The 10,842-nt window shown below is 53.4% G+C and overlaps 1 protein-coding gene across 1 annotated transcript in view; it reads right to left on the bottom strand.

The window, feature by feature from the left end:
• LOC145338822 (A disintegrin and metalloproteinase with thrombospondin motifs 4-like) overlaps nucleotides 1-7,983 on the bottom strand; it is a 31,436-nt gene extending 23,453 nt beyond the window's left edge. Inside the window, exon 1 of the mRNA XM_080183233.1 lies at nucleotides 7,404-7,983. Coding sequence (XP_080039359.1) covers nucleotides 7,404-7,934 — 531 coding nt within the window. The 5' untranslated portion in view covers nucleotides 7,935-7,983. The remainder of the gene's footprint in view (nucleotides 1-7,403) is intronic.
• Nucleotides 7,984-10,842: the final 2,859 nt, after the last annotated feature.

Here is a 10,842-nt window from a genome sequence, read left to right on the forward strand (position 1 = left end):
CTGTGAGTGTGTGTGTCAGTGTGAGTGTGTCAGGGTAACTGTGTGTATGTGACTGTGAATGTGAAATGTGTCAGTGTGAGTGTACCAGTGTATGTGTCAGTGTGCCAGTGTCAGTGTGTGTGTGTCAGTGTGAATGTTTGTGTTAGTGTGAGTACAGTAAGAAGTCTGACAACACCAGCTTTAAGTCCAACTGATTTATTTGATAGTAAATTCACAAGCTTTCAAGATTTCCCTCTTCGTCAGGTGAATGGAGAGTTCTGGCCTCAGACAGAGCATATAAAGCACAGACAGTTTACAGATTACTGATTAGAATGCGAATCTTTACACCTAACCTGCTGTTCAAGACCTGAAGTGGCTGACAATGTGAGTGGAAGGAGCACTGATCACAGGTTAAAGAGATGTGTATTGTCTCCAGACAGTGCAGTAAGTGAAGTTTTGCAAACCCAGGCAAGTCACGGGGGTTACAGGTAGATCAGTCTGGAGACAATACGCATCTCTTTAACCTGTGCTCAGTGCTCCTTCCACTCACATTGTCGGCCACTTTAAGACTTGAATAGCAGGTTAGGTGTAAAGATTCGCATTCTAATCAGTAATCTGTAAACTGTCTGTGCTTTATATGCTCTGTCTGAGGCCAGAACTCTCCATTCACCTGACGAAGAGGGAAATCTTGAAAGCTTGTGAATTTACTATCAAATAAATCAGTTGGACTTAAAGCTGGTGTTGTCAGACTTCTTACTGTACTCACACTAACACAAACATTCACACTGACACACACACACTGACACTGGCACACTGACACATACACTGGTACACTCACACTGACACATTTCACATTCACAGTCACATACACACAGTTACCCTGACACACTCACACTGACACACACACTCACAGTGACACACTCACCTGCACACTGATACACTCCCTCACACAATCTCTCTCACACACACACACTCACATTCACACTGATGCATTCACACATACTCGCACCGACACATTCACACTCACACGGATACACACATTGACACACTCACACTGACACACTAGCACACTCACATTGACACACTTACACTGACACACTGATTCACTCACACTGGCACTCCAACACTCACACTCACACTGACACACACTCACTGACACACACACTCTCACTGACACTCACAGTAACACTCACATACTCACACTGACACACTCACACAGATACACTCATATTGACACACACTGACACACACACACTCAAACTCACATTCACAATCAGACACTGACAAGCTCACATGTACCCTGACAGGCTCACACACACACTCATGCACACACTCACTCACACACTGGCACTCAAACTGACACATTGACGTACTCACACTTACCCAGACACACTCACGTTCACACACACTGACACACTCACACACACACACACTCACACATTGTCGCTCTCACACGCACAGACTCACTGATACACTCATGCACACACTGACACATGCACTCACCCTGATACACTCACACTGACACACTGGTGCACTCACACTGATATACTGGCACACAGTGACACTGACACTGACAGACACCAACACACACACTGACAGACTAATATAGTCACATTCACATTGCATTTTTACTGGGTTTACCCCAGTCCAACGCCGGCATCTCCACATCATGTCTGTCAGTGTGAGTGACAGCATCAGTGTGCATGTGTCAGTGATTGTATGTCAGTGACCATGAGTGTGTGCGTGTGAATGTGTGTGTATATTAGTGTGTGTGTGTTGTCAGCGTGTCAGTGTGAGAGTGCCAGTGTGACTGTGCTGTGTGCCTGTGCCAGTGTGAGTGTCAGTGTGACTGTGTTGTGTGCCTGTGCCAGTGTGAGTGTCAGTGTGAGTGTGAATGTGTCAGTGTGAGAGCGCCTGTGATTGTATGTCAGTGAGTGCGAGTATATCAGTGTGAGAGTGTCATTGTGAGAGAGAGTGTCTGTGTGTGTGAGAGAGTGAGTGTGCCATCATGAGTGTGTCAGTGCGTGGGTATGAGTCTCTGTGTGTGTGTGAGTGAGTGTATCAGTGCGAATATGTCTGTGTTAGTGTGTCAGTGTGTGAGTATGAATGTGTGTGTGAGTGTGTCAGGGTGAATGTGAATGTGTCAGTGTGAATGTGAGTGTGTGTGTGTGGGAGTGAGTGTATGTGTGAGTGTGTGTGTGTCAGGTTGAGTGTGAGAGTGTCAGTGTGTGTGTGTCAATGTGTGATTGTTAATGTGAGTTTGAGTGTGAGTGTGTCAGCATGTCAGTGTATGTCTGAATGTGTGAGTGTGAGGTGTGTGTGTGAGTGCGTGTGTGTCTATGTGTCAGGGCGAGTGTGAATGTGTGAGTGTGTCAGGTTGATTATGAGTGTGTGTGTGAGAGAGTGTGTGTCAGTGTGTAAGTGTGTGTGAGTGTGAGTATGTCGGTGTGAGTGCGAGAGTGCGTGTGTGTCTGTGTGTGTGTCAGGGTGAGTGTGAATGTGTTAGTGTGTGAGAGTGAGTGTGTGTGTGACTGTGTCAGGGCAGTTTTAATGTGAATGTGTGAGAGTGAGTGTGTCCGGGTGAGTATGAGCGTGTCAGTGTGTGAGTGTATGTGAGTGTATGAGTGTGAGAACATCAGAGTGAGTGTACATGTGTCAGGACAAGTGTGTGTGTGTGAGTGTTTCAGGATGAGTGTGTGAGAGTGTGTGTGAGTGTGTTAGGGCAGTGTGAGTGTGTCCAGTGTAAGTGTATGTGTACATGAGTGTGAGTGTGTGAGAGTGAGTGTGCCAGGGTGAGTGTGATTGTGTCAGTGTGTGTGACTGTGTCAGGGTCAGTATGAGTGTGTCAATGTGAGTGTGAGTGTGTGTGTGAGGGTGAGTGTGTCAGGGTGTGTGTTACTGTGTAAGTATGTGAAAGTGAGTTTATGTGTGTCAGGGTGAGTGTGAGTGTGTCAGGGCGAGACTGAGTATGTGCGTGTGCCAGGGTGAATGTGAGTGTGTCAGGGTGAGTGTGAGACTGTGTCAGGATGAGTTTGAATGTGAGTGTGTCAATGTGAGTGAGTGCATCAGAGTGAGTGAGTGTATCAGGCTGTGTGTGACTGTGTGAGTATGTGAGTGTGTGTGCGTATCAGGGAAGTGTGAGCGTGTCTGTGAGTGTGTGTGTTTTTGTCAGGATGATTGTGAGCGTGTGGGTGTGAGACTGTGTGTGTAAGTGTGTTGGGCCAAATGTGAATGTGTCAGGATGAGTATGTGTGTCAGGGTGAGTGTGAGTGTGTGTGTGTATCAATGTGTGAGTGTGTCAGGGTGAGTGTGTATATGAGTGTGCCAGGGTGAGTGCATATGTCAGGGTGAGTGTGAGCGTGAGTGTGCGAGTGTGAGTGTGCGTGTGTCAGGGTGGGTTGAAGTGTGTGTGAGTATGTGTGTGTGTTTGTGTCAGGGTGAGTGAGTGTGTCTCAGGGTGAGTGTGAGCGTGTATGTCAGGCTGAGTGTGAGCATGTGTGTGAGTGTGTGTGTATTTGTGTCAGTGTGAGTGTGTCAGGCTGAGTGTGAGTGTGTCAGTGTGTCGGGGTGAGTGTGAGTGTGTCAGTGTGAGTGTGTGTGTGTCAGGGTGAGTGTGAGTGTGTGTGTCGGGGTGAGTGTGAGCGTGTCAGTGTGAGTTTGTGAGTGTGTCAGTGTGAGTGTGGGTGCGTCAGGGTGAGGGTGAGTGTGTCAGGGTGAGTGTGAGTGTGTCAGTGTGAGTGTGAGTTTGTCAGGATGAGTGTGAGTGTGTGAGTGTGTCAGTGTGAGTGTGGGTGCGTCAGTGTGAGTGTGTCGGGGTGAGTGTGAGTTTGTCAGTGTGAGTGTGTGTGTGTGTCAGTGTGAGTGTGAGTGTGTCAGGGTGAGTGTGAGTGTATCAGTGTGAGTGTGTCGGGGTGAGTGTGAGTGTGTCGGGGTGAGTGTGAGTGTGTCAGTGTGTGTGTCGGGGTGAGCGTGAGTGTGTCAGTGTGAGGGTGTCGGGGTGAGTGTGAGTGTGTCAATGTGAGTGTGAGTGTGTCGGGATGAGTGTGAGTGTGTCAATGTGAGTGTGAGTGTGTCGGGGTGAGTGTGAGTGTGTCAATGTGAGTGTGAGTGTGTCAGGGTGAGTGTGAGTGTGTCAATGTGAGTGTGAGTGTGTCAGGGTGAGTGTGAGTGTGTGAGTGTGTCAGTGTGAGTGTGAGTGTGTTGGTGTGAGTGTGAGTGTGTCAGGGTGAGTGTGAGTTTGTCAGTGCGAGTGTGTGTGTGTCAGTGTGAGCGTGAGTATGTCGGGGTGAGTGTGAGTGTGTGAGTGTGTCGGGGTGAGTATGAGTGTGTCGGGGTGAGTGTGAGTGTGTCAATGTGAGGGTGAGTGTTAGTGTGTCGGGATGAGTGTGAGTGTGTCAGTGTGAGTGTGGGTGTGTCGGCGTGAGTATGAGTGTGTCAGGGTGAGTGTGAGTGTGTCAATGTGAGGGTGAGTGTGAACGTGACTGTGTCGGGATGAGTGTGAGTGTGTCAGTGTGAGTGTGGGTGTGTCGGGTGAGTGTGAGTGTGTCGGGGTGAGTGTGCCTGTGTGAGTGTGAGTGTGTCGGGGTGAGTGTGAATGTGAGTGTGTCGGGGTGAGTGTGAGTGTGTCGGTGTGAGTGTGTTGGGGTGAGTGTGAGTGTGTCGGGGTGAGTGTGAGTGTGTCGGGGTGACTGTGAGTGTGAGTGTGTCAGGGTGAGTGTGAGTGTGTCGGTGTGAGTGTGAGTGTGTCAGGCTGAGTGTGAGTGTGAGTGTGTGAGTGTGTCAGGGTGAGTGTGAGTGTGTCGGGGTGAGTGTGAGTGTGTCAGGGTGAGTGTGAGTGTGTCGGGGTGAGTGTGAGTGTGTCAGGGTGAGTGTGAGTGTGTCAGGGTGAGTGTGTCGGGCTGAGTGTGAGTGTGTTGGGGTGAGTGTGAGTGTGAGTGTGTCGGTGTGAGTGTGAGTGTGTCAGAGTGAGTGTGAGTGTGTCGGTGTGAGTGTGTCGGGGTGAGTGTGAGTGTGTGAGTGTGAGTGTGTGAGTGTGAGTGTATCGGGGTGAATGTGAGTGTGTCGGGGTGAGTGTGAGTGTGTCGGTGTGAGTGTGAGTGTGTCAGAGTGAGTGTGAGTGTGTCGGGGTGAGTGTGAGTGTGTCGGTGTGAGTGTGAGTGTGTGGGAGTGAGTGTGTCGGGGTGAATGTCAGTGTGTTGTTGTGAGTGTGAGTGTGTCAGGGTGAGTGTGAGTGTGTTGGTGTGAGTGTGAGTGTGTTGGGGTGAGTGTGTGAGTGTGAGTGTGTCGGGGTGAGTGTGAGTGTGTCGGGGTGAGTGTGTTGGGGTGAGTGTGAGTGTGTCGGGGTGAGTGTGAGTGAGTCGGGGTGAGTGTGAGTGTGTCGGAGTGAGTGTGTGAGTGTGTCGGGGTCAGTGTGAGTGTGTCGGGGTGAGTGTGCGTGTGTCGGGGTGAATGTGAGTGTGTCGGGGTGAGTGTGAGTGTGTCAGGGTGAGTGTGTGAGTGTGTCGGGTGTGTGTGAGTGTGTCAGGGTGAGTGTGAGTGTGTCGGGTGTGTGTGAGTGTGTCGGGGTGAGTGTGAGTGTGTCGGGGTGAGTGTGAGTGTGTCGGGGTGAGTGTGTCGGGGTGAGTGTGAGTGTGTCGGGGTGAGTGTGAGTGTGTCGGGGTGAGTGTGTCGGGGTCAGTGTGAGTGTGTCGGGGTGAGTGTGTCGGGGTGAGTGTGAGTGTGTCGGGGTGAGTGTGAGTGTGTCGGGGTGAGTGTGTCGGGGTCAGTGTGAGTGTGTTGGGGTGAGTGTGAGTGTGTCGGGGTGAGTGTGAGTGTGTCAGGGTGAGTGTGAGTGTGTCGGGGTGAGTGTGAGTGTGTCAGTGTGACTGTGAGTGTATCGGGGTGAGTGTGAGTGTGTCGGGGTGAGTGTGAGTGTGTCGGGGTGAGTGTGAGTGTGTCGGGGTGAATGTGAGTGTGTTGGGGTGAGTGTGAGTGTGTCGGGGTGAGTGTGAGTGTGTCGGGGTGAGTGTGTCGGGGTGAGTGTGAGTGTGTCAGTGTGAGTGTGAGTGTGTCAGTGTGAGTGTGAGTGTGTCGGGGTGAGTGTGGGTGTGTCGGGGTGAGTGTGAGTGTGTTGGGGTGAGTGTGAGTGTGTCGGGGTGAGTGTGAGTGTGTCGGGGTGAGTGTGGGTGTGTCGGGGTGAGTGTGAGTGTGTCGGGGTCAGTGTGAGTGTGTCGGGGTGAGTGTGAGTGTGTCGGGGTGAGTGTGTCAGGGTGAGTGTGAGTGTGTCGGGGTGAGTGTGAGTGTGTCGGGGTGAGTGTGTCGGGGTCAGTGTGAGTGTGTCGGGGTGAGTGTGTCGGGGTGAGTGTGAGTGTGTCGGGGTGAGTGTGAGTGTGTCGGGGTGAGTGTGTCGGGGTCAGTGTGAGTGTGTTGGGGTGAGTGTGAGTGTGTCGGGGTGAGTGTGAGTGTGTCGGGGTGAGTGTGTCGGGGTCAGTGTGAGTGTGTTGGGGTGAGTGTGGGTGTGTCGGGGTGAGTGTGAGTGTGTCGGGGTGAGTGTGAGTGTGTCGGGGTGAGTGTGGGTGTGTCGGGGTGAGTGTGAGTGTGTCGGGGTGAGTGTGTTGGGGTGAGTGTGAGTGTATCGGGGTGAGTGTGAGTGTGTCGGGGTCAGTGTGTCGGGGTCAGTGTGAGTGTGTCGGGGTGAGTGTGTCGGGGTCAGTGTGAGTGTGTTGGGGTGAGTGTGGGTGTGTCGGGGTGAGTGTGAGTGTGTCGGGGTGAGTGTGAGTGTGTCGGGGTGAGTGTGAGTGTGTCGGGGTGAGTGTGGGTGTGTCGGGGTGAGTGTGAGTGTGTCGGGGTGAGTGTGTCGGGGTGAGTGTGGGTGTGTCGGGGTGAGTGTGAGTGTGTCGGGGTGAGTGTGAGTGTGTCGGGGTGAGTGTGAGTGTGTCGGGGTGAGTGTGTCGGGGTGAGTGTGGGTGTGTCGGGGTGAGTGTGAGTGTGTCGGGGTGAGTGTGAGTGTGTCGGGGTGAGTGTGTCGGGGTCAGTGTGAGTGTGTTGGGGTGAGTGTGGGTGTGTCGGGGTGAGTGTGAGTGTGTCGGGGTGAGTGTGTCGGGGTGAGTGTGAGTGTGTCGGGGTGAGTGTGTCGGGGTGAGTGTGAGTGTGTCGGGGTGAGTGTGTCGGGGTGAGTGTGAGTGTGTCGGGGTGAGTGTGGGTGTGTCGGGGTGAGTGTGAGTGTGTCGGGGTGAGTGTGTCGGGGTGAGTGTGAGTGTGTCGGGGTGAGTGTGGGTGTGTCGGGGTGAGTGTGAGTGTGTCGGGGTGAGTGTGGGTGTGTCGGGGTGAGTGTGAGTGTGTCGGGGTGAGTGTGAGTGTGTTGGGGTGAGTGTGGGTGTGTCGGGGTGAGTGTGAGTGTGTCGGGGTGAGTGTGAGTGTGTCGGTGTCAGTGTAACATTCCCTACCTCTCGTGTTAGGAGCACAGCAGCATCATATTTCTCCGCTGCCCACTCGGGTCGACTCCGCATCTGCCGCTGCCAGTCGCAGAAGTTGTGTAGAGTTCGCTGGGCTTCCTGCAGCACCTCGGGGCCCTCGCTGTCGTGCTGGATCACCAGGATCTGTGTGACCGCCAGGCGCACGTCGCTGGCCAGGGACGGGTGTCGGTACAGCCGGTCAGCTGCTGCAAACAGCACCAGGAGGTACTGCCTGACATCGGGGCCCAGTGCCCGGTATAAACTGGCATCGGCCACCACCAGCAGCTCCACGTGCCGCGTCAGGGAGACGGAGCGGGCTTGCCGAACCTTACCGCCCGGCGCCTCTCCGGGCACGGCTGGGGGGTTCAGCGGTTGTGCCTGCCAGTCCCTCCCCGCTGCCTCCCAGCCCACCGGGCAGCTCCGTGCCCTCGCCACCTCCCAGCGGGCCTGGTGCCCAGCATTGGCAGGTTCAGCATTCACCGTCAGTGCCAAGGGCACCAGTAACAGCGGCACACAGAGCATCAGAGAGGGTCAGAAACACCCACCCTCAAATAAACCTGCCCAGCGTAATCCTGAGTGTTTGCCACCCTCACAGCACCCTCCCCATAGAAACCAGCAAAAAACCGGGGAGGGGGAGAGAGAGGGAGGGAGACAGGGAGGGAGGGAGAGTGAGGGAGAGAGAGGCAAAGGGAGAGAGAGAGAGAGAGGCAGAGGGAGAGAGAGGGAGGGAGACAGGGAGAGAGAGGGAGGGGGGAAGGAGAGAGAGGCAAAGGGAGAGAGGGAGGGAAAGAGGGAGGGGGGAAGGAGAGAGAGGCAGAGGGAGAGAGGGAGAGAAAGAGGGAGGGGGGAAGGAGAGAGAGGCAGAGGGAGAGAGAGGGAGAGAGGGAGAGAGAGAGAGAAGCAGAGGGAGAGTAAGGCAAAGGGAGAGAGAGAGGCAGAGGGAGAGAGAAGCAAAGGGAGAGGAAGAGAGAGAGGAGGGAAAGGAGGGAGGGAAGGAGGGAGAGAGGGAGGGAGAAAGAGATAGAAAAGGAGGAAGAGACGGAGGGAGAAAGAGAGAGTGAGAGAGAGGAAGGAAAGGGAGAGAGGGAAGGAGGGAGAAGGGGAAAGGAAGGGAGAGAGAGAGGGAGGGAGAGAGAAGCAGAGGGAGAGAGAGGCAAAGGGAGAGAGAGGAGGGGGAGGGAGGGAGGGAGAAAGGGAAAGAAAGAGAAAGAGGGAGGGAGACAGAGAGAGGGAGAAGGAGACCAAGAGTGGGGGAGAGAGAGTAGAGAGTGGAGAAGAGAGAAGGAGAGAGGGAGAGTCAGCAGAGGTTAATTATTCAAGGAAAGCAACAAGTGAAACTGGAGCAGGAAAGGGGCAGGCTGGGCGAGAGTCTCACACTCCAGCACCCAGAGAGAAGGACTTGCCCATAACGCCGATCCCTGCCCCAGGGGGTGCCAGGCTGACAGAGAGAGACAGCAGAACCTGTCCCCTATCCCTCCAGGACTCGGCTGGCCCTGAAATGGGCAGATGAGAAAACATGCAATAGCACAGTGTGACAGCGACCACAATCCTTATAACACTCATTCCTGCAGAACTTGTCCAACTCATCAAAGGCTTGGCAAAAATCACAACAGCCTGCTCCACAACGCAGATCTTTAACCCTCTCACCCACCTCTCCCCCATTGACACACACCGGGCAGTCTGTTCCCCTATCGGAGGGGGGATTAACCCTCTCACCCACCTCTCCCCCATTGACACACACCGGGCAGTCTGTTCCCCTATCGGAGGGGGGATTAACCCTCTCACCCACCTCTCCCCCATTGACACACACCGGGCAGTCTGTTCCCCTATCGGAGGGGGGATTAACCCTCTCACCCACCTCTCCCCCATTGACACACACCGGGCAGTCTGTTCCCCTATCGGAGGGGGGATTCACCCTCTCACCCCAAGTATTTCAACAGAGGTGAGTCATTCCCTTTAATTGCTCTGTATAGTTTCCAGCAGCACCAGACTTTACAACAGGATGTGGCTGTCTCTGGCTGGGCCAGGCACTTATTACCCATCCCTAATTGCCCCTTGAGAAGGTGGTGGTGAGCTGCTGCCTCGAACCGCTGCAGTCCCTGAGGTGTAGGTACACCCACAGTGCTGTTAGGGAGGGAATTCCAGGATTCTGACCCAGTGAAGGAACGGTGATATATTTCCCAGTCAGGATGGTGAGGGACTTGGAGGGGAATCTCCAGGTGGTGGTGTTCCCAGATATCTGCTGTCCTTCTAGATGGGAGTGGTGGTGGGTTTGGAAGGTGCTGCCTAAGGAACCTTGGTGAGATCCTGCAGCGCATCTTGTAGACGGTACACACGGCTGCCACTGGGTGTCGGTGGTGGAGGGAGCGAATACAAAGAACAAAGTAAAGTACAGCCTGTGCTGACCATGATGCCCTAATTAAACTAAAAATAACCCCTCTGTCCTTACTCGGCCTGTATCCCTCTATTCCCTCCCCGTCTCCACCCACAACAATTCTACGTTCTGCTCTTTGGAGCCTATATCTACCACCCTGATACTATCCTTAATCAGCAGAGCTACCCCACCCCCATTTTCCTCCCGTCTATCCTTCCTAAACGCTTGATACCCCTGGACACTCAGCTCCCAGTCCCTGACACCCTGCAACTACGTTTCCGTAATGGCCACCAGATCATATCCATTTGTGCTGATTCCGGGGAAGTGCCGGAAGATTGGAAAACGGCTAATGTTACGCCGTTGTTTAAGAAGGGAGCCAGGCAAAAGGCAGGGAATTATAGGCCGGTTAGTTTAACATCTGTTGTTGGAAAAATGCTTGAATCCGTCATCAAAGAAGAAATAGCGAGGCACCTTGAGAGGAATTGCTTGATAGAGCAGACGCAGCACGGATTCGTTAAAGGGAAGTCATGTCTGACGAATTTATTGGAATTCTATGAGGATGTGACTAGTGCGGTGGATAGAGGGGAACCGGTGGATGTGGTGTTTCTCGATTTTCAGAAGGCGTTTGATAAGGTGCCGCACAAAAGGTTGTTACAGAAGGTTAGGGGGCATGGAGTTGGGGGTAGGGTGTTAGCGTGGATAGAGGATTGGCTGTCAAATAGGAGGCAGAAAGTGGGGGTCAATGGGTGCTATTCTGATTGGCGGTTGGTGACGAGTGGAGTGCCCCAGGGATCGGTGCTGGGGCCTCAGCTATTTACCATTTATATAGATGATCTGGAGGAGGGGGCTGAGTGTAGGGTGTCGAAATTTGCTGATGACACAAAGATAAGTGGAAAAGCAAATTGCGTGGAGGGTGTGGAAAGTCTGCAGAGGGATCTAAATAGGCTGAGCGAGTGGGCGAGGACCTGGCAGATGGAGTACAATGTTGGCAAGTGTGAGGTTATCCACTTTGGCAGGAATAATAGTAGGAGGGATTAATATTTAAAGAGCGAAAAA

The sequence above is a fragment of the Carcharhinus amblyrhynchos genome, unplaced genomic scaffold, assembly GCF_965287045.1.
Source record: "Carcharhinus amblyrhynchos unplaced genomic scaffold, sCarAmb.v2.hapA chromosome_189, whole genome shotgun sequence".
NCBI classification, from domain to species: Eukaryota; Metazoa; Chordata; class Chondrichthyes; order Carcharhiniformes; family Carcharhinidae; genus Carcharhinus; species Carcharhinus amblyrhynchos.